The 27,582-nt window shown below is 40.9% G+C and overlaps 1 protein-coding gene across 6 annotated transcripts; it reads right to left on the bottom strand.

Annotated features, from left to right (window-relative positions):
* Positions 1-471: 471 nt before the first annotated feature.
* CCDC17 (coiled-coil domain containing 17) lies at positions 472-27,446 on the bottom strand. Of its 6 annotated transcripts, none has more exons than XM_087719782.1 (19): positions 26,785-27,445; positions 25,634-25,777; positions 25,290-25,346; positions 24,493-24,616; positions 23,502-23,661; positions 22,394-22,516; positions 21,742-21,875; positions 21,189-21,317; positions 18,255-18,478; positions 16,719-16,804; positions 16,197-16,412; positions 14,220-14,442; positions 13,818-13,928; positions 11,297-12,792; positions 10,953-11,106; positions 8,595-8,687; positions 6,534-6,738; positions 6,321-6,427; positions 472-1,325 (listed from the first exon to the last, which is right to left on the bottom strand). In XM_087719782.1, exons 1-14 carry the CDS (start codon positions 26,968-26,970, stop codon positions 12,631-12,633), a joined length of 2,079 nt encoding a protein of 692 aa, XP_087575908.1. In that variant the 5' UTR covers positions 26,971-27,445; the 3' UTR covers positions 472-1,325; positions 6,321-6,427; positions 6,534-6,738; positions 8,595-8,687; positions 10,953-11,106; positions 11,297-12,630. The 6 variants fall into 6 exon arrangements, with proteins under 6 accessions (XP_087575908.1, XP_087575906.1, XP_087575911.1 ...); XM_087719780.1 differs by lacking the exon at positions 472-1,325 and adding an exon at positions 2,089-5,577; XM_087719783.1 differs by lacking the exon at positions 472-1,325 and adding an exon at positions 5,602-6,116.
* Between the last annotated feature and the right edge of the window lie 136 nt (positions 27,447-27,582).

A 27,582-nucleotide genomic window follows, 5' to 3' on the forward strand; every position in this document is an offset into this window, starting at 1 on the left:
ATGGACAAAGTTAACCCATGATTGGATTCCCCTCGCAGCACCCATAGAAGGACCGTTCAGGTAAGTCAATGGTCAGTCTTTAGTTAAATCTACTCTTCAGATGAGAGCTTGGTTGAAGATACTACTTGAAGAGACTGGTTTCTATGATAAGAAAAGTGCTGAATTTAATGTAAGTTCCTTTTAAGGGAGCCAAATCTATCCATCTAACTTATGATGCCACATTAGTCCTCAAGGGTTATTCAACAGCCATTCAAAATTACAATGGAGGTATGATTTTTGCCCAAGGTTGCTGTCATTGAAATGCCTCTGGTCACATGATCAGAATTTGGATGCATGGTCGCACACCTTTACAATCATGAGATACTGCAACACCCCCCTCCCCATCTCAGCTGTCCACCCAGCCCACCAACATGCATAAAACTGCTTTGGCATGTTCAGTGGCTACTTCTCCCCATGGCACCACACCAGGAGATCTGGGCCTCTCCCCACCCACCGTGCCTGTGAAGCTCTAGCCTTAAAGATCCTGTTGCTAGCTTCTAATTGTGACTCAAATCAGCTGGGCATATCTCAGCAGCTGGATAAAAAGGCAAAAGTAAAAAGATCCAGGAATCATGGGACAGGGAATGAATCCTTCAGCATAATGGGATGAGGAGGCCATGAATTCCCTGCTCATGGCAGACTTCTGCATGCCAGTGAGCACCAGGGGTTTACCATCCCTTTAAACACCCCCCGCCCTGCAATTGTGTAACAACTGCAATGGGAGAGCCAGGATTGCCATCTAATGGAGCGGTCACAGGGGCATCTCAATGACAACTTCATTCAACATTAAAATTTCAGATCCTAATTTTCATAACTCAAGGACTACCTGTATGGAGGAATTTTGCTGCTGAAGGAAGTGATTAGATGTATTTTTTTACTACCTTTATTTTTATAAATCCAAGGCAGGGAACATATCCAACACATTCCTCCTAATTTTTTCCACAACAACACTGGGCTGAGAAAGAGCAACTGGCCCAAAGTCACCCAGCTAACTTTCATGCCTAAAGTGGGACTAGAACTCACAATCTCCTGGTTTCTTGTCTGGTGCTTAAGCAAGACCAAACTAAGAGATGTGCTAGGTTTTTTTAGCATCTTGCTTTATCTTGTTTTATTACAAACTCATAAATAGGCCATTAATCCATTGCAACATAGATTTTGGTGTGCCTGTGCAAATATGTTTACACCATGTCATACCCTCATTAAAAACCAAACTATTTTTTTTATTAATCTCAGATTTCAGTTCAAATCCACATAGTCCTGAAGCCCATTGAATGGACTTCTTTAGCCTAAAGGAAAACAATGGAAAATAGTTATAAGATCTTAAGTATCAAAAAGACAGAATGTGATGGTAAGAAATACATTTAAATGACTTGGAAGGGAATATTCATATTCCACTCTAAGAAGTGGTAGTTATGTTAGCAAAAATAGGAATTTATTTAATTCAAGTCAAGGAAAAAGAATGCAAAAGGGGAAAGAGAGCCGAGGTGGCGCAGTGGTTAAATGCAGCATTGCAGGCTACTTCAGCTGACTGCAGTTCTGCAGTTCGGCTGTTCAAATCTCACTGGCTCAGGGTTGACTCAGCCTTCCATCCTTCCGAGGTGGGTAAAATGAGGACCCGGATTGTTGGGGGCAATATGCTGACTCTGTAAACGGCTTAGAGAGGGCTGAAAGCCCTATGAAGCGGTATATAAGTCTAACTGCTACTGCTAAAAATCAGGGTATGTGTGTGTGTGAAACAGTATTATAATACTATTTACCTTGATCACACAAAATGATATAAACAGCCTTTTTATTGTGATGTTACTAGCTGCAGTTCTAGTTCCTAAGCAGAGTGAAGAGTATCATTTATAAATCATATATGATTATAAGTCTGGATTGATACGTTTCCAAGGTAAGGTAACAACTTTTTGGCTCTGCTCAATAGATAGATAGTTTTTCATGCGGTAGATTATTAATCCTAGATCAATAAACTTATCTGTAACTTCTAGATCAGAAAATGTATTCATCCAAGAAGATCGTAAAACACAACAAAGAAACAAAAGCCTCAAAGATGATGAATAAAACCCCTTTAATTGTCAGACAAATTGAATACATGTGAACACACACTCCGGAAGCACATCTGGAGAAAAACACTTACTACTTTCCATGTTATTGAAAGATGATGTCAGATGCTATTTCATTTAATAATCAGGAAAGAAACCACTCAACTCCATTTGCTTGAAATTAAGTGTACTTTTACTAATTACAAACGAATAGTAGCGAAGCAAAGCTGAATCTAGTTAATTAGGCGTGAAAGCAAAGAATATCATCATAATTCAATCCCCTCCCCTTGGCACCCCAGTCCATAGTCCAATTATAATTCACCCAACTGTCAGGTGGGAGATATCTTCAAAAAACATCACCAGGATGGAATGCTGGACAGTTAACCTTGGCAGGAAACTCCCTCCGCATGTGCAATGAGATGGTCAGGCCAGCGTCTAGAATCTTCCTCCAGCACATAATGATTCCCTTCCCAAATACCATGCCCCCCCCCGTTTCAATTGCAGCCAAAGCAGCAGCAAAGCAGAGGCTGACATCCAGCCCTCCTACAGAAAAGGGTGGTCAGACCTGCAGAAACGAAAAGAACACAAACAGACAGACAACAAGACACGAAAGAGAGAAAGGGGAAGGGAGGAAAAAAAAAAAGGAAAATTAGCAGACAGTCCAAGAATCAGGGCTGGTCAGGATAGGCAGAGTAGAACTTGCGGAGCAGACGAGGAGCTCGAACATGGGACTTGTCAACCCATTCAGCATGAGATGGGGGAAAATGCTTCCAAGCCACCGGTACTGGACACGGTTCCGCCGCTTACGAGAGTCCAAAATCTCATGGATCTCGAAATGCTGCTCTCCCTCTATCAACAGTGGGGCAGATGGAGGAGGAAGAGGTGCTCTCAAGGAAGAAGTGAGTTGAGGCTTCAGGAGATTAACATGAAAAACAGGGTAAACTCAGTTGAGATGCTTAGGTAACTGGAGACAGACTGAGACAGGGTTGATGATCTTGACAATAGGAAACGGGCCAACATACTTGGGGCCCAACTTCTTCGATTTATGCGTCGTTTGAAGAAATCTAGTGGATAAATAAACTTGATCACCAACCTTGTATTCATGGGGTTTAGTCCGTTTCTTATCAGCCTGTTTCTTATGAGCGCAGTGAACAGCATCTAGAGTCTGGAATGCCAAAGGCGAGACGTCCCGAAGGCGATCACTCCACTCGGACAGCGAAGATACTTGCGGCTGCTCGCGAGGAATCTCAGGAATGGGCACAAAATCCTGGCCGTACACCACACGAAAAGGGGTAAAGCCAGTGTTGCTCTGCACGGAATTGTTGTAAGCCACCTCAGCATGAGGCAACAATTCCACCCAATCATCATGCAACGGGAACACCCAGAATCTAATAGAGCCATACATTTTTCTTTTGCGCCAGAAGAGGGCACTCTAAGCTCGACTGGAATAAGCATGGTGCCAGAGTGCGAACTTACCCAGCGATGAGAATCCTCATAATTGCTGTCGTCAGATGAGCTGGGACTTTCATTTCCCCCCTCCTCTGGCTCGAAGCGTCGAGAAACATCTTCCCCATCAAAGGCGGCCTCCTTTCTCTTGCTTGGAGGCTTCTCAGGTTTCCTCTCCCTCTGGGGGCTGGAGCGGAGTGGGTCAGCTTCACTCGGCAATTTACAGCACGATGCCCCTCCTTTCCACAGCGGAAACAAGCGGAGGGCTTGGGCTTGCCTGCAAAACCTCCCCTACCCCCTTTTTCACTCCTTGGGAGGGCGGGTTTGGGGGGGGGTGGAGGGGATTTCTTGACTTCTCCCTCATCCATGCAATGAAGCCTGGTTAAGTCCAGTTCAATATCTGCAGCACTGTCATACCAAGGCTCCAAACCGCGGGGAATGCGCCTGTTTATGCATTGTTGGTAAACATCTTTATTCGAGCCATCAGTGAATCGATCCAACAAGGCCTCTTCCGACCATCCCCTCATATAGGCCGACAACTCCCAGAATTCCTGCACATATTCAGGCACAGTTTTCTTTCCCTGTCTGAGGGTTGTAAACTTTAATCTAGCTCGACGCTCGGTCAGGGGGTCGTCAAACCTCCTCCTCATTGCTGCCATAAAGTCATCAAAATTCCTCAAGAGAGGGGAGTTACTATTATGTAATCCGACCATCCAGTCGGCTGCTTTCTTCTCCAAAGCCATTAACCCTATTCTCACTTTAGATTCATCAGTAACCAAATCAGGCCCATATATTTCCATATAATTCCAGACCTGAATAATAAACAACCCGAGGCCGCTGGGTTCTCCATCATATTATATGCTTAAGCCCCCCCCCCCCCCGCTCTCTGAATGTCTCTAGCCGCAGGGGGGGAGGTCAGTGCTGGCTGTACTTGCGCACATCCCCCTTCGGCCCCTCCAGTCTCCCTTAAGCTATGCAGCGGGTACCTTTTTTCCAGTTCCTCTGCTGGTTCCCTTCCCACAGCTCTCTCTCGAATCCAGCGTTCACTCCATGCCTCTTCGAGGAGTCTTATGGCTTGGGACATTTTGTAATCTTCCTCTCCCGTCCCACTCCAGTCAGCAGCTGGGGTTTTTCTTGGCCTTCTTCTCGTGACTCCAGTTTGTAATTTCTCAGGTTCCTCTTTCTGTCCCACACCCCAAGTCCATCTGGGTTGAACAGCAGGTTCCTCCACTCTCAAGTCAGCTAGCATTTCTGTTAAAGATGGTGCTGCCATTGCACCCATGTCTTCTTCCTGGTCGCTTTCATGTAAAGACATTTTTTTCCCCCTTCTAGGAGGGCACCCCCCCTCGGAAGTTGTTCGCTCCGGGTTGGGTGCGAAGTGAGATTCAGCTTATTGTCAGATGCTACTTCATTTAATAATCAGGAAAGAAACCACTCAACTCCATTTGCTTGAAATAAGTGTACTTTTACTAATTAGAAATGAATAGTAGCGAAGCAAAGCTGAATCTGGTTAATTAGGCATGAAAGCAAAGAATATCATGTATAGTTCAATCCCCTCCCCTTGGCACCCCATCCATAGTCCAATTATAATTCACCCAACTGTCAGGTGGGAGATATCTTCAAAAAACATCACCAGGATGGAATGCTGGACAGTTAACATTGGCGGGAAACTCCCTTCCTCCGCATGTGCAATGAGATGGTCAGGCCAGCGTCTAGAATCTTCCTCCAGCACATAATGATTCCCTTCCCAAATACCATGCCCCCCCTCCCCGTTTCAATGGCAGCTGAAGCAGCAGCAAAGCAGAGGCTGACAGATAACCAAAAAGAACGTTTGGGTTCTTCTACTAATTCTATGTGGGATAGATGAATCCCAGCCATTCTAATTTACAACAGCAAACTACTATATTCTTCCTCTAGCACCTGCATGAGGTCAGGCTTCTGTAGGATCAAGTGTGGCTGGTAACTCTGGTGGGAAAGGCAGCTCAGGTTTTTGGGTACTAAAGATGTGTAGTCTCAAAGTAGCATCACCATACATCTTGTTTTCTGCTGGCTAAAGTGAAGACAGAAATTATAAGGCTTGACTAAGACACAGAGCATTTCCATAGAGTAGAATGAAAACTAAATCAACTGATTCTAACATATAGGACATTGCTTCTATGGCTTGTAAAACATATTTAAAATGTTTTAATGTCTTTTAAAATGGTTTTATGTTTAAAACACTACTGAAATCGGCTAATTAAGACTGTGGAAGTAATAATAGGATTTGGGGCCATCTCTGGATTTTTACAGTTGATTGCCATATTGTCTACATCTTTGCTCAATCTACTGTTTACTGACTAAATCATACTAGGCTTTTGTAATACACAAAGTTGTAAATCATGCTGATAAACAATGGCTTGGTTTAGCACTAGCAATAGCCTTAGACTTATATACCGCTTCACAGTGCTTTGCAGCCCTCTTTAAGCGGTTTACAGTCAACATATTGCCCCCAACAATCTGGGTTCTCATTTTACTGACCTCAGAAGGATGGAAGGATGGGTCAACCTTGAGCTGGTCAAGATCAAACTGTTGGCAGTTGGCAGAATTAGCCTGCAATAGTGAAATACTACATTCTAACCATTGTGCCACCATGGCTCTTAATTTAGTTAATAAGCTAAAAGCAAACCAAGTTGTTGCATTGCACAATGTGAATATTGCATTTTTTAACACTTGGGGGGGAGGGAACTATCTTAACTTTAATGTTTTTACTATTTCCTAAACTAAACCTTGGCATGCTACATTAGAGGGACTTACCACAGTGGGCAAAACTGTTATAGGTGGCACAGGACATTGATACAGAGATAATGTATGAGTGCCAATATTCCACGTAGTCATTCTGGATTCCTCTTCCTTCTTTGCACCTATAAAGGCAGAGTGCTAATAATTGTATTGTTATGACAATACAATAATTGTATTGTTCCTAAAGAGAATCATAGCTTCAAGATATCTAAAAAACCAACCACATACCTGCAAACATCACTTCACAGGATTCAAATCGCTTGCTTAGTCTGAACACAGCCCAGGCAGCTAACCATTGTTCACTCCCTAATGATGGATAATGGGAAGTGAGTTTGTTGTCCCTGAATGTGGATGCTTCCCTTCCTTTGGGGCAGTGATAAAAGCGAGCAACAAGGATCATATCTTCTTGTGGCATAACATTCCAAAATACTACCTGAGAGGAGATCAAAAGAAATCTACAATGTCCAGTAGAAAAATGTATGGCTCTAATGTATCTGCCATTATCCACCCTTTCCTTCTATCATTTATAGGTATTTGTTACCACAAAATCTATATAGGTAGTCCTTGACTTACGACCACAATTGAGCCCAAAATTCATGTTGCTATGTGAGACATTTATTAAGTGAGTTTTACCCCATTTTACACCTTTTCTCACCTCAGTGGTTAAAACAACTGGAGTGCTTCAAAACAATTTGGTTTATGATTGCCTTCACTGCTGCAGACCTAGAAGCACTCAGTGTTCTCTCCAACAATAAATATCCTTCTACTAATATATGGGCTGCTGGGGATTCGCAGGTGTTTGGGAGAACCTGTAGCTAAGATTCTGTGCAGTTTGGAGAAACCCCAATCCCACTCCTGGCTGGCTCTGCCCACCCCACCCCTCCCAGGAGTCCCCATGTGGCCCGTTTTGGATTCAGGTAAGTGCAGGGTGCACATGGAGGCTCGAGGAGGGCAAAAAAACGGGCCTACCAGAAGTTTGGGAAGGCTGGAAATGGGACCGGAGCCTGGGATGGCAGTTTTGGCCCTCCCGGAGCCTCGAGGAAAACCTTTGGAGCCCAGGAAGTGCAACTCCCCTACCATGTTGCTGGAGGCCAACTAGGCCATGCCCACCATGGCCATGCCCACCCAGCAACCGGGCAGAGAAACCCTTACTAAAATTTTTGAAGCCCACTCCTGTTAATATTCCTTCCCTTTCCACATAAAATACAATAGCAGAGTTGGAAGGGACCTTGGATGTCTTCTAGAAACCCCTGAGATATTGGAACACTGCTATCATGTCTCCCCTAGTCCTTCTTTTCATTAAACTAGACATACCCAGTTCCTGCAACCGTTCTTCATATGTTTTGGCCTCCAGTCCCCTAATCATCTTTGTTGCTCTTCTCTGCACTCTTTCTAGAGTCTCCACATCTTTTCTACATCGTGGTGACCAAAACAATGCAGTATTCCAAGTGTGGCCTTACCAAGGCCTTATAAAGTGGTATTAACACTTCATGTGATCTTGATTCTATCCCTCTGTCTATGTAGCTTAGAACTGTGTTGGTTTTTTTGGCAGCTGCTGCACACTGCTGGCTCATATTTAAATGGTTGTCCACTAGGATTCCAAGATCCCTCTCACACTTACTACTATTGAGCAAGGAACCACCTCTATACTGTGCCTGTGCATTTTGTTCTACTCTCAGGTGCCTTGGACAATAGTTTGACTCCCTCTTCTTTGTGACAACCCCATTATGCACATATTGTGCATAATGATGACTTGCAAATAAATCCAAGCAGTTGCTATGAGAGAGCTCTACAACCATTGACACGCCTGTAAAGGAATCTCTTAACACGATGGGGAATGGAGATCTGAAAACTGAGGCAGAATTGGAAATTCCCACCAATGGGAAAATGCCCACCAACAAGCTCTGTGAAGCTTCAACATTGCAGACTAAGAAGAAATGCCTTTAGCAACACTAGAGAATTAACTGGGGTAATTGTTAAACATAGGAGGTTGTGTAAGTTTGCTGTAATGGTTTGGTGTAATAGTTAAAGTGCAGGCCTAGAAATTGGGAGATTGTGAGTTCCAGTCCTGCATTAGGCATGAAAGCCAGCTGAGTAACTTTGGGCCAGTCACTCACTCTTATCCCAATTCATCTCACAGGAGTGTGGGAAATCGGAAAAGAAAGGAACATTATTTATGTTCACTACCTTGAGTTACTTATAAAGTAATAAAGGTACAAAACTGATTCTGGAGTAGTGTAAAACTTTCCTGTAGAAATATAATTCTTACAATCTGAACCTTCTGCATACCTGTTCCTCTCCAAATATGAAATAATTGTGTTTGATGTCTGATCTGATGAAATTAGTGCAATAATTAAATCCTGAATTACTGGTGCAAATCACCTGAAAGGGTTAAGAAAAATACAGTCGATCTCCTTGCTTAAATCATTTCATACATTTCTTACATTTGAGTCAAATCCTTGGATGAGTCTATTGCATTAAAACTTGAATTATAGACTACAAAACACGAGGGATGCTATAGCCCAAATATACATAATGGACTTTGGATAATCAATCTAGCTGTTCTGAAATTAGGTTTAGGTAGTTTATTTATATGCCGCCCTTTTCCCTGGGGGGACTCAGGGCGGCTCACAGTTCGGAAGGAAGGGAGGACAAACAGATTAAACACATAAGACAGTACATTATTAAAAGCACAACATTCATACAATTCGGGTGGGTTGCGGTCTTTAGCCCCAGGCCTGTCGGGACAGCCAGGTTTTAAGGGCTATGCGGAAGGTCTGGAGGGTGGTGAGGGTACGAATCTCCACGGGGAGATCGTTCCATAGGGTCGGAGCTGCCACCGAGAAGGCTCTTCTCCGCGTGGTTGCCAGTCGACATTGACCGGTTGATGGAACTCGGAGGAGGCCTAATCTATGGGATCTAATTGGTCGAGTGGAGGTAATTGGCAGTAGGCGGTCTCTCAAGTACCCAGATCCACTACCATGAAGGGCTTTGTAGGTGACAAGTAGCACCTTGAAGCGTACCCGGAGATCGACAGGTAACCAGTGCAGCTCGCGGAGGATAGGTGTTATGTGGGTGAAATGAGGTGCACCCACGATCGCTCGTGCGGCCTCATTCTGGACTAGCTGAAGTCGCCGAATACTCTTCAAGGGCAGCCCCATGTAGAGCACATTGCAGTACTCCAGCCTAGAGGTCACAAGGACACGAGTGACTGTTGTGAGAGCCTCCCGGTTCAGGTAGGGGCGCAACTGGTGCACCAGGCGAACCTGGGCAAATGCCCCCCTGGTCACAGCTGACAAATGGTGTTCAAAAGTCAGCTGTGGGTCCAGGAGGACTCCCAAGTTGCAGACCCTGTCTGAGGGGCGTAGTATTTGACCCCCCAGCCTGAGAGATGGAACACTTGCCAAATTAGTGGGAGGGAAGCACAACAGCCACTCGGTCTTATCTGGATTGAGCACAAACTTGTTAACCCTCATCCAGTCTCTAACAGCCTCAAGGCCCTAGTTCATCACGTCCACCGCTTCATTGAGTTGGCACGGGGTGGACAGATACAACTGTGTATCGTCCGCATACTGGTGGTATTTTATCCCGTGCCGCCGAATGATCTCGCCCAGCGGTTTCCCTGGCTCTCCAGAGGTCAATGCGACCAAAGCGGTTTCTGTGCTGTAGCCAGGCCTGAAGCCAGACTGGAATGGGTCAAGATAACTAGCTTCCTCCAAGGACCGCTGGAGCTGAAAGGCCACCACCTTCTCAACAACCTTCCCCACAAAGGGGAGGTTGGAGACTGGACGATAGTTGTTTAGAACGGCTGGATCCAAAGATGGTTTCTTCAGGAGGGGTCTCACCAGCCTCGTGTCACCTCCCTGCTGTTAACAACCAGCCAGGAGGGGCACGGGTCCAGTACACATGTGGAGGCACTTACAGCTCTCATGGCCTTGTCCACGTCCTCAGGGGCAACAGCCTGAAACTCAACCCAGCGATGGCCTACCAGATTATCCCTTACATATAGACTACAATAATTTGTAGCCCTTGTTGTTTCTGGCTAGGTGTCAGGCACTGCACAAGCTGCCGTTGACAATATATTCTAATGGGTGCCAATGTAAGAAACTACCTTGTGTCCAATTGTCTCCTCTATTCAGTACAATATGCCTGGCAATAGATCTCAGGATTTTAGACAGATCTTTTTCAGTTCATAAAGATACCAAGGAGTGTGCCCTTTGAATACATGAAATATGCCTTTTTCCCATAGAAAAATTAGGATGTAGGAGTATTTGAGCCAAATTTCCTAGGTATGCCTAAGCGCAACGAGAATTCAAACATTCCTAAACTATACATAAAAGAATAAATTTGACCCTAAAAGAAATACCGTAAAAACAATATTCACAATCACAATGGCTACCTAAATTAACTATTCCTTTACACCTAGACATAAAATACAGATGTATGAACTTATATTTAACCTACAAGCTCTTGCATTTTGAAACTGAATATTATGCCACATTAAAATTCATTTTTTAAGAACACATTTAAAATGTGGTTGGCAGTGTGTTGAGTGAACTTGGGCATTTAGGCTAATTCAGTAAGCCACAGTTCAATAAACTAAGGGCTAATCAGTTCCAATGATAAAGTCACAGACTGACTACCTACCTCACCAGTTTTCTGATGGTAACCTGTTAGTCGGATGGCCCCATTGCCTGGTGGGGCACCTTTCACTTTATCAAGAATGATTCCCAGTCGTGCTTCTTTTGGCTGCCTGCAATTTCCCTGCTCGGCATTTGGACTTGGGGGTATTTTTTTACCTCTGTTGGAATTATTAGATGCTGATTAGCTCAGATATTCTTCTTCCACAGCTCATGAAATAACATGTACCATCTTTATCATGCCCCAGGGGAAAATAGATTTCCACCAAAAAAAACCTAAGAAAAAAAATATTCCTACATACAGAGAGAAAAGATAATCAATCTGAAAACCAAATCACACTGAATTTTTACCTGGAATAGGCTGGAGAAGCCTCTGATCTGTTTCTAGGTGCTGCCAATGCCACAGCCAGGAAAATAGTGTAATGGAAGAAGGGGGACAAGGAAGGAGGGCTTTGTGTGTGCTGAATGTCAAGAGAGCGCATCATTAAAGTCTAGAAGATTCTTTAAGAAACCCAGTTTACATACCCATTTGGATGTTAGAGAGCAGAGAGGAAAGTGGAAGGTAATTGATGATGTGGGTGAATAGAGAGCTACAATGTGAGAAATGGGAAAGGACATGAGAAGAAAAAACAAGTAATTAATCAATTAATCACTGCATTTATTTGGAAAACTATTGGGCATAGCAAAACAAACCCCAAAGCAATAATAAAGAGTAAATCGCAAAGAACAAACAAGCTAAACTCAGAGTAATCTAAAACGAGCTAACATTAGAAACTTCTATTTAAATTATCAGCTATATATTTTTTGTTTGTATGTCACTGGTGTTTTTTTCAGTCGGACAATTTATAGCACTGGTCACTGATCATAACCATAGCTATGGATATTAAATGGCAAGTTTTCCAATAACAATTGTTTGATAAGGAGATTATTTATTTACATTTGTTTGATGCCCAGAGTTGCCTTTATACGAGACGGTTAGCAGATAAGTCAAATAAATAAATAAATTTCCACTAGTACATTAGAGAGACGTTTTTAAAAAAAATAATACATTTTGCTTAACAATTTAAAATATTTTATACAGCAATTATCTCTTCAAAAAGCAGGGCTAATTACAGCCTATTTTTCTGAGCTTCGCATAATTTGATGGGATTTAGTGCTTGATAGTTAGATATAAAAAGTGAGGTGAAGGATCTTAACAATGTAGTTTGTTAGCACAGTACTGAATTGAAAGGTGCTTGTAATATGTGTAGCACCCAATTTGCATCATCACCTTGTCTTCTCCATCACATCTCTATTTAAATCCTCCATCAAGTTATACATGCCTCTGGGGCACATAGAGGCTGATGCCCTTTTGTTAATCTGAAAAAAAAAATACTGATGCCCTTTTGTTAATCTGAAAAAAATACTACCAGACTGCCTGATTTTTAGCTCAAAGAAATGGGCGTGCCATTAAGATTTGAAATGTCAATAATGCTTATTTACTTTTGGTGTGTACTGACTAGTTGCCAAACTGCTGAATACAAAGTGAAATATATGTCTTACTAGAAATAATTTTTAAAATTTATATATAACCAGCTTTTTAAATAAACCATAGACGGGTCAGGGAGCTATGTTTCTATACTGATTTGTTTTAAAGTTGAAAGGAAAGACAATTTTGGAGGGAGAAAAGGGTTAATCCTCCTTTTTCACCTTTCATTAGATTTAAGCTGGACAGACTGTTCCTGATTAGGAGGAGGGTCAACTAAACCAGTGTAAGGAGAAGCAGAAAAGGACAGGCTGGTGGGAGCAGGATGGAAAGAATGCTGGGTTGGAGAGAAATCAATGGGAGGCACTGTGGAACTGGACGCCTGTGTAGGAGAGAAGAGAGCACAAGAAGGTTATTATTGTAAACAGCAGGTCTACTGGAGAGCACACTGCAAATATTCTGGAGCTGGTCTCCTTCTCTCAAAGTACTCTGTTATCTTTGCCGCAACAGACCAATGCTCCGTAACTCTGAAGATTGCAACTCTGCTCAAGAGCTTACAACTTTATTGTTTCAAATATATATGTGGAGTTGCTAGTTTTTTTTTCAAGCTTACTACCTTAAGTTTGTTAGTGTTTCTTCCCTTGAAAAGTGATAAAAAATAATACAGTGGAAAGGTTATTTTTATAGTAGGTGCTTCCTAGATATCCTCATTGCTGAATACAGCCATGGTCCAACAGAATGATATTTTGAGTTTTCTCATTCCATACTAACAACTACCAAGTTTGTTGTCTCAGCACATGCTTTTTATATTTTCCAAGCAAATGTTCAGTCATGCTTGTTATTGCCTTTTGGCAAACGGGGAAGGGCTCACTTTCTAAAGAATCTTTCAGTCTTTTCCTAGCACAGAAATTTGCAGTACCAGTTAGGAGGTTTGGAAGATTTGATTGGGTCCTCTGCATTCTCCAAAATGGCAGTTCTTGACCCAGTTCTTAGGATTGTGTGATGCTAGATCCAGTAGAAAGAAAGCATGACTGGGATAGTTGCTAACTAAGTTAAAAATATTGGGTCAATCTGACTCTCTTGGCACTTTGGATTGACAGCATCCATTGTCTGGAAAGCACCCTCTTATCTGTCCTATGAATTTGGATATGCATATGAATTTTTTTCTCAGAGAAGTTCTGCTTTCAAGCTGGATCCCTAGGATTTAGATTCACATCCACACATGCTTAAAATGCCAAAACAAAAATGGGTTACAGTTACAGCATCAGGAGCATACTTGAGCATGCATAAATATTTAGAAGGAAGATAATAAATTTAATGCAACAGAAATTAACTGTTCCAACTGTTCCTATTTGGTTTATATATTTTGTGACATGATAACATTGATAATTATAGGGTCCAACTCACTGTAGGAGGATATTTATATAAGGAAGCTCTGCCAGGCTGGATATCAGCCATTGATTGCATATCAGCATCTCTTGCATTCACCAGCCGCAAATAAAGCTCAGCTTTGCCAACCTGAGAAGTTAAAGGAAATGTTATATGATTAGAACAGAAAGATGAATGCAAACACGATGAGTTGAGCATATATAAATCGATATATTGTCAAAGATTAGTTATTTTTAGAATGAATAATCAATTTCAGAATCAGTGGTAGAATTGATGAGATCTGGCAGAGAATCTGTATAAAATCACAAGCACACTAAACATTAAGAGGCTGGCTATGAAGAACTACTGGAATACCTTTTTATAAACAATAATTGTTTGGGTAGGAAAGCTGTTGCTCTGCTCTGCTCTATTCCTTCTTACCTGAGGCACACCATTCAACTGTTCTTCAGTAAGACCTGGCTTTACAGGAAGCACGCGTATAGGAACTTTCCAATGCCCACTCATCACTTGGTGCAGGTGGTCAAAAATGTTGATTTTAGCCCATCCTCTGGGGGACAAATTCTGGATTTCCTGCCCATAAACATCAAAACCTCCAGAGGCCTGAAGCTCAGCTACAAGGCTGATGGAGGTTGAAGGTAGGATTCTGAAAAACACAGGAAATCCACAGCAATATGGCAACTTTTGATGAAGGATCTGATGTACAATGTGCTATAGCATAGAAACCATGACTTTTAAGAAAATACACAGTTAGTGTAAAGTTACCTCCTAAATAGGAAGAAGAAACTAGCAAACCTGAAACTGGATGAAGAAAAGCAATTTTGTGCAAATTTAGGCTACATATTGTTCCCAGTACAAACGCACCAAGGTTTTCAAAAGGTCTTAGAATAAATCTGACATGTGAAAATAATGCCTTGCAAAGGGCCGTCTCAAAGCATCCCTTCTTTCCTTCGTATTGGGCGAATGGCTCAGTTGCCTAGCAGTGTTTTGCCTGAAAGCCCGGACATTACCACAAGGTATACTAAACAATCCATGGTACCTCATGAATATAGCCACGGAACAGAAATGACAGTAGTTGGAACTCAGTTGGAGGTATAGAAATATTAAATAGCAATACTATATTATTCAATAGTTTACTTTGACAGCCTTTAACCGTACTTTGTACTGCTACTAAGACTCAAAGGTGCTTTTTTTCAAGAGGCAACTGGACTTTCTTGTTTTTCTTTGAAGACATTTAGTTATTCATCCAAGAAGCTTCTTCAGCTCTGACTAGATGGTGGGGAATGGAAGGATTTATATTATTTGCAGAGACTGTGTCATCTGCAAGGAATATAAATCCTTCCACTCCCTACCATCCAGTCAGAGCTTGGATGAGAAGTGAAATGTCTTCAAAGAAAAACAAGAAAGTCCAGTTTGCTCCTGGAAAAAAAAATCTTTGGGACAACCATAACTTGGATGACTGAGAATCTCTATAGACATACTGCTACCGTGTTTCCCCAAAAACAAGACAGGGTCTTATTTTCTTTTGACCCCCGAAATAAACACTTGGCCTTATTTTCGGGAAGGTCTTATTATTTTTGAGGTGCAGAAGGCAGCGAGTATGGTCACCTCATGGCTGCTGCTGTGTTGCAATATTTTTGGGAAGGGCTTATTTTTAGGGGAGGGCTTATTTTAGTGCATGCGCTCAAAAGCCTGACTGGGCTTATTATCCTGGGAGGTCTTATTTTCAAGGAGACAGGGTATTAAGTATATATTTTTCTAGAATTTAGAAACAATGTATACAGTTACAACACCATAGTAGAACTGTCAACTGAATGGCTTCCCACACAAAGACTTCCTGGTTAGGAAAGGTGTGACATGATGGAAATAGCCTGGAAGTTCACTGTTAGGAATATAATCTAACGGTTGGGTTGGCAATATACACATCATATAGCAATGCTATACCAGTTTCTTTAAATCATACTGTAAAATGTGATTGGTTGCTGTTTTCCTCAATCGGCCATAAGAGGGAGCCAGAATGACTGTTAGCTCTCTGTTTTGTTAGATGCTAGGCTGATCTGATCTGAGTGTTTTGGAAGCTGGCTGTTAGAAAGTTAGAAAGAGCTATTGTAAGTTTTGCAACTGCTAGCAAACTTTGAGTACTGAACTGATTATATGATACTGTTATATGTTATATGTTATTTGGATTATCCCTTAACTGAAAGACATTGATGACTGACTGTCTTATCCGTGTATGACTTGGACTGTTTGAGGGCCTCTGATACCTCTATTTCCACGAAAGTAAAAGCCTATTTAAACTGCAGTGTCTCTGTATGCTGGTTTGCATGTTTCCAACACAACTCTCACAATGCTTCTCTGAACGCACTCGCTCTCCCCACAGGGAGCTTACCTAACACTCACCTTGGGACTGGCTGTCTAGCTGCTAAGATGGCACAGCATGCTCTTTGCCTGTCCATCAGAGACTGTGGAGAGTGGCCCATATCAGAGGAGACAATAGGAAGAGGTGTGGACTTCCCTAGTTGCTGGCAATTACGATATAAACCAGAGACCAGGCGAACATGGTAGAACATAGGATCCAACCCCAAAAGAAAATCATAGAATACTACAAAACCAGATCTGCAGAGAGAGAATAGAGTTAGTTAAATTCATAATATTCCATGTTGCTACTTTTTCTGAAGAGCTGGATGAGAATCGTCATACCCAAACATCTTGATCAAAATCACTATTATGTTTGGATGGAGAAAGAATAGAAGGATAAATATATTTACTTTATATTAAAGTAGTGGCCACTTGATTTTTTTCAAACAAATATTTTATGCAGCAGTGAATTCTAACTGCAACTTATTTAGAAAGGACTGTCTGTCTGTACATGTGCATGAAGGCCTCTAAGGAATGGATATTATAGGTCACAGTTTTACATACACTGGATCATATGGAGCTGGTCCTAGTGTGTCAGAGGGATCCAGAAAGTACTGGTTTATTCCTGTAGCAGATGATCTCATGGGGTCCTATAACAAAGAGGAGATTTATGAATTTTATCAGCAGAATCCAACTAATTATTTAACAGCATAACCTAAACAATCATATCTACCAAGGCCATCTTCCAACATGTTGTTGTCTGGAAAGATTGAGACAAATTGTGGTGGTAAAACATACCCCTCCATGCACTTGTGTTCACCACCAGACCCCTGCGATGCTCACTCCATGCAGGTGAACTGTTTAAAGTGCCCTTGTAAAAAAAAGCATTAATAGTAAGTCCTTTGATTGCCCATATTTATTGCCCCCCACATGCGTGCACACACACACAACCTACAGTGCAACCTACAATCTTGATAATACCTGTTTGGAAGAATGCTTGGCAGTAAAAATATGGTGTGAAATGATAATTACACTTTTAAATGGAATTTATATGCAGAAATATTGCTATCTTCATACCTGAGTAGCTCAACTGTTTTCCTGGAAAGACTAAGGATCAATTGAATACTTTTCCCCACAAGGAGACTGAAGTTGAGAGAATATTTGTGATTACTATTGACTGGATTATTATTTTTGCACTTTGCTGTAACTTGGCAGGAAAGAACAGTGACTGGCTCCTAGAGGTTCATGCCGATTCTCAATGCTCAGAAGTTAACAGGATTTCAGACAATTAGATGGTTTCATTTAAGATGCTTGGCAACGATTGGAAAGGGGGAACCGTGCCACGTGGAAGAGTTCTTAAATGCAAGTTCTGACACATTGAAATTTGGCACCATAATACTTTTTAAGATGATCATATAAATGCAAAAAATGTCTTACTATATTCTTTTTCCTCTTTCAGTAGCTAGTAAGTGTATTTTTCAATTTAACATTGAACACATTTTATGGCATGCTATCACTTGAATCAAAAATATCTGTAAATATAGATCTGTAATTGTGAATAGTTATGGTCACTGATTTTTCAACTCAACGACCAATGGTCAGCAGCTACTAGAGCAAATTTGTTGGAAAGAGAAACTGCAAAATTTACTTGTATATTCCTTGAGGCAAAGTATTAGAATAAGAGAAGGAAGGAAGGAAAATATGGACAAAACTGCACTACAGCCACCCATTGTATAGATTGTGTGTCTTGCACATTTTTGCAGAACATGATTTCCTTACTACACACTGAGGGTTGTGATCACAAATATGAAAGAATATGAAATTATTGTCATAAAAGCTAGAGGTCAAAATTTGAATTTCATCCAAAAGCTACATTCACGATCCATCCAATGGACATCAGCTGGGTTTGGAGAAAAACAAATCCCATCCTTGAGAAAACTCTACCTACTTTCTCTGTGCTTTCAGGAGAGCAATGTTTTCTTGTCCTTTTTTGTTAGAAAATACGTACTATAAACAAAAGCATAGCAGATCCTGCAGATCAAAGACTTCTATATATCTGTAAAACCTCTCTCAAATTTGCCCAAGCCAAAGGGCACTCACCATAGTTCTAGCCAGAATGGTGGGATCAGGAAGTCCAAGGTGAGGAGGAGGAGGTGGCAGAGGTGGTGCTATAGGAGGTGGAAGAAGGGGTGGCGATCGTCTTCTAGGCCACTGAACTTTCCTCCTTTCAATATTGTGTCTCAGCCTACCAATCTCAGCATGTAGCTGAGCCATTTCTGCCATATGTACTTGTTGCAAGTTGTCCAGCTCTAAGTCCAAAGAACCTAATGAAAACGAAAAGGCTCATTAATGTAGCATTGTATGCTATGAGAGCACTTCCAAATGCCAAAAGAATGTGGAGATGGCTGGTCTAATTAAGCATAGGAAATGAATAGATTAACCAGCAGAAAATAACTATGTCTATTCTTTTGGTGTTATAGCTTTTCATCAGTTAGTTCATGGCCCTATTCCATTTTTTCTGGATTGGCATCACTCAACATTTATCTACACCTTCAACAGGACATAGTTTTCCTCAATCTATAGGGAATACCAAATTTAACACCCCCCCAAAAATTCTTGCTGTGCAGATTCATTGGGGTAGCGTGTTTCTGGGAGTGACTGAGAATACCCAGAGTGAATGCCAAGACTATATAACAATAGCACTTAGATTTATATACCGCTTTAAGTGCTCTGCAGCCCTCTCTAAGTGGTTTACAGAATCAGCTTATTGCCCCCAACAATCTGGGTCCTCGTTTTACCCACCTCGGAAGGATGGAAGGCTGAGCCAATATAATTGCAGCAGACTCTTCTTACCCCAAGCAAAAAGGTCATGCTGTGGCAGGACATTGAGTGAGATTTGGACATAAGAGTGAGATGATACGGGGTTGGACTAGAGGACCTCCAGGGTCCCTTCCACCTTGCTATTGTAAAGTAAAAGACATTTTCTAGTCTTGTAGAAGAACAGGAAGCTTAAAATGTCAAACCACAATTTCAGCTACAGTTCTGGCTCACAAGCCAAGTGTAGAGCTAAACCACGTAAGTCAATATGAAACTAGCACTTCCTGCAAGATACCTGCGAACAATGGTGGGTTTCAAAATTTTTTAGAACCTATTCTGTAGGTGTGGCCTGTTTTATGGGAGTGGCTCGGTGGTCATGTGACTGAGGTGGGAGTGACTTGGCAGTCATGTGACCAGGTGGGCATGGCTTGGCAGTCATGTGACCAGGTGGGTGTAACTAGGTAGGTAAGGTCATGTGATTGGGTGGGCATGGCCAACTCGATGTCACTCACATGGAGGGGCACCTGGCCTGGCTTCTCCTTGCCCCTCCCCTCCCTGCCAGTCCTTGCCTCGTCTTGCATGTTATGGTGGGAGATGAAGCATTTTCAAAGTCATCTTCCCCTTGATACTAGCCAATAAGATGAGATTCTACTGTCAGAAGATGGCCTGCTGTACATTTCCAAATATTGGTTATCACCATTCTCTTGGTAAGACTGAGTGGAGAGATTTATAAAAAATAACAGAATTGGAAGGGACCTTGCAGATTTTCTAGTCCAACCCTTGCGAAAGCATGAGATGAGACCCTATACTATTATGGACAAATTTCTTCTTAAAAACCTCCAGTGATGGTATACCTACAATTTCTGAAGGCATCCCATTTCTCTAACTGTTCTGTCAATAAATTTCTCATTTCTAGGTTGGATCTGTTTGATAGGTTTCCATCTCACAGATCCGTCTCATCGTTACTTCCAGTTGAGCCAGGCACCACCTATTCTATACATTTTTTTTTGCCTGTGTGAAATCTTACTTTACTCTCCATTAAATTGCATTTTTGGTGAGAAATGATGTTCTACCATGGTATTCAGTTTACTACAATGATTTTTGCAAACCACATTAAAGGTTGAAGAATACACCTCTACTTATACTGATAAAGATTATTATTTTTCAACATTAAATCATACAGTAAATCAAATACTTCCAATCCTATAATTGAAAACACATTAGAAAGGCCTCTAATGGATGTTTTACTATTCTTTCTTTTCTCCTTTAATTAAATCTTTCTTTATTTTTTTTCTTGGGCCTTATTGCAATATTTCAAAATTCTCACAGATCCTTCACAAAGAACCAATTCTAATTTAACTGGAATACAAAACAATCTCACACACACACCCCTCAGCTCCTCAACACTTCTCAGTGTTATGTACAGAAATATGCTTCTCTTTTATTGCTCATTTTCAAATTAACAGGCCAGCTGGTTTGGGAGAGAGAAGCAGCTTCTTCCTCATGCACAAGCCTGATAGAGGACAACTGCCCCTCCCCCCCACTCTCTCTTGTTCCACTGCAGCATCTGGAAAAATGGGATAGGGACCCCCCCTGCGCCTTTTGGGGAAAACACACACACACAGCTGTCTCCAAGGTCCACTGGTGGGTGCCTTAAAGAAAATAGACCCGGGAATTGCTCCCTGGATGGGTTTTCCTTTCTTAAGCAATTTAAGAGCATTGCCACCGTCTTGCAGACTTCCTTCCCTGCTTTTCCTTTTCCTTTTCCTGGCAATCTATTGTGGATGGACAAGCAGAGCTCCAAGAGGGATGGGGGCCCAACTTCAACCAATTTTTTTTAAAAGGGTGCAGCCCGGAGACCATGCAGCCACCCCCCCCCCCCCGGCCCCAGAAAGAGCCTCCTGTTGCTGTTCCCTCTAGGCAGAGGAGCAAAGGAAGATGATTGAGGGAATCCCCTTCAGTTCTCTACTGCCTCCCTGTCACCCTGTCCGCACGTACCTCTTCAAGGTGCTGGGCTTCTTGGACCCCTTTCCTCTTGCCCCCCCCCCAACATCTGCTCCAATGGCAATTATGGCTAAAAGCAAAAGCTCTTTGTCACTTGACTTCTTAACTCTTGTGAAAATAATTTGCCCTTTAACTTCTTGTGGACTAAGGCTGAAATGCAGGCTTTGTGGCCGCTATCTTTACTCAGTTAAGAAAAAAGGCTATGAACCCTACCATTTTCCATTCTCCTTCTGTCCTTCAGAATTTTCATTTTCAATATCTCATCTTCCAGACGTTGATTCTCTAACTCAACTGACAAGAGTTCTGCGTCCAAAGTCTTTGAGTTGAGATCATCTTCATATTCTGCAGAAATATGAAGGAGAGTCAGTCAGAAGCAAGGACAACTACAAGTTGTGACCGAGGAAAAAGCATTTGCTAAGGTTTTAGATTTACAGGATCTATCAATAGTTCACCTTAAAGATTCATACATGCATAATAAATAAGTTTTCATGGGTAAGGTCATACTATCCAGTGGAAGAGTTTCCTCATAGACTGGGTTAAGACTTCACATTAAGGTTACTGCATTTCATTTGGTTTTGGATTGCCATCTTGGATGCACCCAACCATTGAAGATATAAATTATAGTTTTAGTTTTGGCATGTGATATGAATCTAGTGATTATCTGTTAACAGTTTGCTGAGCTCAAGAGAGATGCAAACATTCTTGACTTAAGTGTAGGGTCAACATCCAAATTTGGGGTAAAGTTGATTGGAAAAACATAGCTCACTTTTCTTTCTACCCCTTTGTTTAGGCTTTGTGCTATTTTTTTCCAGTGCTGTGGCCTCCAGCTGCAGTTCATACATCTGACGGACAATGTGATGGTCACTGCCTCCACTCTGCAAGTAAGTCAGGTACAGCATCCTGTCAGGGATATGAACAGTCATCATCAAGAATTATTACAATTTTCCCCCTGACTGTATATATTTAATAGTTGCATTCCAAAAAAAATTATGCAAATTTTCATGGCATGGAAATAATTTGATGAAAAAGGATGCTTTTCATGCAGCTGCTATAGGGTTTTGGTAATTCACTGGTACCACTGGAGGGGAGTTAAGTATTCTCAAATTAGTAAAAAGTTTGCCTTTTCAATTGTTGGAGACAGTTTGTGTAGAAAATCAATCTAGGACATTTCGTCACTAGCAATTTATGATTTATATTATTATTCAGCCATCATCATGTCAAGAAACATGAAAAGTACAGTTTTATATTGCCACAATATAATGTGATGCTAGAGGAAATGGCCTTAAGAGTTGCAGATACAGGTTTGCTAAGTGATGGGAAAGTTTTATAGACAGAAACAATTAAAGATACAATCATCTCTATATATTCTAAGTTTACAGAAACTGTTACATGTCCTTCCAACTCTTCTTCCAACTCACTGTATCTCAGAAGAGAGGGGCCCAATAGCTGCTGGAAACACCATAGACTTGAAGATGGCATTCTCGTCCATTTTATTTACAGTGCCATCTGTCTTTCTATTGGTGGCAGAATCCAGATTGCTTCTAAAAATGAAAAAGGAGGCATTTATTTATTGTAAGTAAAGGAAAAGGTTTCCCTCACACATATGTGCTAGTCATTCCCAACCCTAGGGAGCAGTGCTCATTTCCGTTTCAAAGTCGAAGAGCCAGCGCTGTCTGAAGACGTCTCCATGGTCATGTGGCCGGCATGACTAAATGCCAAAGGTGCACGGAACGTTGTTACCTTCCCACCAAAGGTGGTCCCTATTTTTCTACCTGCGTTTTTAATGTGGTTTCGAACTGCTAGGTTGGCAGAAGCTGGGACAAGTAACGGGAGCTCATCTCGTTATGCAGCACTAGGGATTCAAACCACTGAACTTTTGATCAACAAGCTCAGTGTCATAGCCACTGAGTCACTTATTTATTTTACTTATTTATTAATGTTTTATATGCCCCATCTCTCCCATAAGGTGCTTTGGGTGGCTTACAGGTTAGAAAACAAATAGAATAATAATAATAATAATAAATATTAAAATATTAAAACTATGCAGATTAAAAATTTAAAAACAATAAAAAAACCAAACTGAGACAGAATGGCACAGAGATGAAATCTTTCTACTCTGTCAACACCTCCAGTGGTGAGCAACCCGGGCCCCATGCTAACCGGCAAAACCAAATTTTAATGCCCTTCCAGAAGGCTAAAAGGGTGGGAGCAGTTCTCATGTCTGGTGATAAGAGTATTTGGATGAGCCCACGATGAAAAAGGCTCCTCTCTTTGACCCCACCTGCCAGAATTCCTTAACAGAGAATTGGGGGTTATACAAGAGTCCTTTTGCTTTCTCCGTTCATTGGCGATGCATATTTATGTTCTCAAGCACGCTATAACAGTCATATTACAGATATCCAGACAAATATTATTAATATGGTCTGGACTGTCTTTGATGCCTCACATGGTATGGACTAAAACATTGTCATATAGATCTTGACAAAAATGTGTTCAATTCCGGAGCTCTCTGTCCTGGAGTCTTACCTGTTCCCTGTTGCTACCTGCAGAAGTTCCACCTGTTCCCTCAGTGCATTTAAAGTCAACTTGTTCTTTTTTTCTTGGGTATTCAGCTCCATCAACAACTCTTCTATCTGAGATGAAGAGGAGTTCCCTAATTTCAGCTCTGACAGGCGTGTACGAATTTCTAGGTAAATACAAAATGGAACAAATTGTGCTGGAACAACTGCATCAATTAACGTATGGTTCAGGAACACTTTATATATATGTTTCATTAATATATGTGTTCTTCTGACCTGTTTCTCAGAAGGAGTAGATTGTCAAATGTCAGGAAAATCAGGAGATTCCGATAGTTCAAATGGATATAAAGATATATTGTAAGCTTGAGCTCTCTACAAGAATCTGAACTACTAATGGCCAAGGGAAATTAGTGGGAGATAAGAGTAGAAGGAATTCAAGCTGGGCTAGATTCACATCTCTTGTGGGTGTGAAGGATCATGACTAATGACGCTCCCTCGGGCTCAGCCTTGTTATCACTTACATAGATCAGAGATATATACCTGTGTTTTAATCATATGACAACACTACAAGTAAATAGTTCTCCATAAAGAAGACCTCAGAAATGTAATCTTAACATGCTAGGGTAAAAGTTAGGTTTGAACTTTTTTTCTGAAATTATAATTTATACATGTATAGATCATTTGTTGCCTCTGGATTGAACAACTCTGATACAAACTTGCTCTTGATGAGAAATCTCCTCTGTCTTTTGGGAGTTGGGAAATTCCATACATAAAATATCAGGTACAAGCACCATTGAGGTGGTATTCTTTCATTAACTGCTTCCTTCTCTTATGTGGTATACATGGCATAATTACCCCTGTGTGCTAGTCTCAAACACTTTTGGCTAAATGAAAGTTCATTTATCCTTGTTACTTTTTTCTCCAATTCAGCTATCTCCTTAACCTGAACGAGGAACAAAAGGGTGACAATTCAGCAAAATCTCTAATTTTCAAATTACCATCTTTTTGCTGTTCCAGGTGTTGGTTGCTAGCTTGGATTTCAGCCAACTGGCGCTCATGTGCACCTACTATTTGCCTATGACGCTGACAGTGTTCTTGCTGGTGAGGTGTTTGGTTTTCATTCTAAGGGTCAAGCAAAGACACTAGATTCAAATAGATGTTTCTCCTACAGCAAGAGCAAGGAATTCTCCAAAGGTAGATTCTGAACCTTAAGTTCCAACCTCCATCAACACTGACCATGTTGGGTGGAATGTCTAGGAATTATCATACACTAAATCATGACTATGTGAATTATGGTTCTGCATTGCACAGTTAATTATAAAAAGATGATTATAATAATTAAATTATAGTGATAAGCTTGTAATTTAACACCATTAAACACCCATATCTGCCTATCTCAGGTCCTTGGGAAGTACTTGATAGGTGGAAAAAAATGTAGAATCCAATCTGAACATCTGGCTCACTGTGCAAGGAACTATAATGATAATAATTTTCAAAATAATCTGTAGCCCTAGACTAACAAGAGAGAAAAGCAGTACTGCCTAGATGTATGTGTGATGTTATAAATCTCTCTTCAGCCCCCAAAATATATGTTAAAGTTTCTCAGGTTCATTTAATTGCCCCCACCCGAATGATGAATGAATGTTGCTTATTATTTTACTTTTATGTATTGTGTGTGTTTATTGTTTGTATACCCCCTCCCCTCATTTTATGTAAGCCGCCCTGAGTCCCCTCAGGGAAAAGGGCGGCCTATAAGTATTAATAAATACTCTAAATACTCTAAATTTACCCCTACCTGAAATGTCCGAAATGTTGGATGTGTGCCTTCAAGTGATATCCTCAATTTGTGGAACTGTGAAATAGAAAAATTACTAAATAGCATACTTCCTTTCTAAAGGTGGGTAAAACCCGCACTAATTAATTTATTGCTATATCAAGATTCGTACTTGAACACTATTAACTTATTTCATTTACCATGAAATACCATGTAGTAGGACTATGTAGGAGAAATTTGAAAAATTATCCAAAAGCTAAAGCACAGTTTAAAATGTCTAAGTTCTAAATCAGTGGTTAATTACTCTGGTAAAGGTTGATGAGCTGATAGGAGCAGAGTCATCTATGAGAAAGACAAAGATTTACCTCTTCAGTCAGTTTTTTCAAGGCCTGGTTATCTGAAACTCTTCCATTATCATCGGAGCTTCTAACATTATGGACTTGTTGCTCGTGTTCCCCATTTCCCTTGACATATCTGAAATTGTCTCTTTCTGGCTTCGACACATGAAGCTGATAATGTTGATCCATTAGATACCAGCAACCAAGAGAGAAAATAAATCATTACTGTATGACCAGGGTACATATTCAAGAAGATTGGAATGTCTTTTATATGTTAGCTATAGCTCCCATAATTGCCAGCCAGCAGTAGTCATTCTATATTATGTTCAAGAGGAAAAGAAAATATTTTGTGAGAAGTTAGAAATTTGTTTTCTTCTTCTTTTACAAGAACAACAACAACAACTACTACTACTACTACTACTACTACTACTACTACTACTACTACTAGAATAAACAAATGCATGCATCTACTCTTTTCCTAATGCTTGGTTGCAATAAGAGAGTATTGGATGAAATTAATCTATTCAAGAAGGTGGCTCATAATCATTAGAGTGCCATAATTACAGACATACTGTATATGAGCAGTACTACAATTCTCCATTCCTGTACCATTTTTTCTTCTAAACATTTTAAAAAGCTTATTTTACTTGATGACAAATTTAGCATTCCTATACTAAATAGCTGAAACACACAAGTACTTCCATGGGTTACTCCACTGACTGTTCCTTTGGAGTCTCTCAGATAGAAAATCTGGGTCCCTAGAATAAAGTTTTTACAAGAGCAGCTTCCAAGAAAACCGTAATTAAAGTTTATTGACTGATTATTCTTAATATCATGATAAAGAAAAAAGGAGAGCGATAGAAAATATTAGCAAACTATTAGGAACAGTTATCCCCAACATAAGGAAAACAAGATGTGATCATTTAGGTGGTTATTCAGCATACAAAAACAAAACAATTTTATCTCCTACTAGTCTATCAGAAAAAAGTTGGCATAAAGTTCAGGATCATTATCAAACCTATCCTCAATCACAGGAAATGTTTTTAAAGTGTACTTATCTATTATGTTTATCTGTTCCTGGAACTGATAATACTGCAATCTCCTGCTCTCATCTTCAGACCAATCAAAGTAACCTTCAAAATAATTTTTATTAATAAAAATCAAGTTGTCCTTTTTACCATGCTGTCTGCCATTTCTGTTTTCTTGGGCTCTTTCCCTTTATGCTGTGCTTGCCTGTGCCGGTATTTTATATTCATTGCCATTTCTCTTCCAATGCAGAATTTTTCCATGTGCTTCTCTAGCAGTCGCCTAGAGCGGAACCCCATCTCACAGTTACGACAGTGGAAAAATGCTATATCTGTCATCTTAAAAAGTATTTCCAGATATTTACAAAGGGTTATACTTATCAGTATGCAAAAGGTGCTGGCTACTCATATTTCCTTGTAGGAAAGAACTGTCGTATCATTTGGAGTTTTGGGTTGCTATGCTGGTAGTTATGGGGTGTAACCAACCTGACAAAATAATAGAAGATTGCCCACAGTAGCTGGAAATATCACCATGCCAGTTATTACTGTTTATGTTTGCAATACCAGGGTTACAATGAGCAATCTTCCCAACTTGTATTCTTTGGCCAACCTGGCTAGAATTCTAGAAGGTTCAAATTCCAGTGTGCCTGAACATTATTAGTTTGTGGAAAGCTGATTCAGGAATTTACAAGGGAGGGGGCCCCACTGGACAACTATCTGCCTTCACAGTCCTATTATTTTACATCGAGGATCTCTATATTTAATTCTTCAACACTGCAAGCTGGCATTTCTGGAGTAAGCACGGGACGACATCTATACTGATAAACTCCCTTCTTCTCTTCTCCACCAACATTGAAGCATGTGATCACCTTTTCTGTTCAGGACTCAAGCCATGTGGTCCTGCCCAACAATAAACCATCTTTCTAAGCAGCCTCCATGTCTCCAGTGTCT

The sequence above is a fragment of the Thamnophis sirtalis genome, unplaced genomic scaffold, assembly GCF_051295495.1.
Source record: "Thamnophis sirtalis isolate CommonGarterSnake01/CBP01778 unplaced genomic scaffold, rThaSir2_p1.2 scaffold_7, whole genome shotgun sequence".
Classification (NCBI taxonomy): Eukaryota; Metazoa; Chordata; class Lepidosauria; order Squamata; family Natricidae; genus Thamnophis; species Thamnophis sirtalis.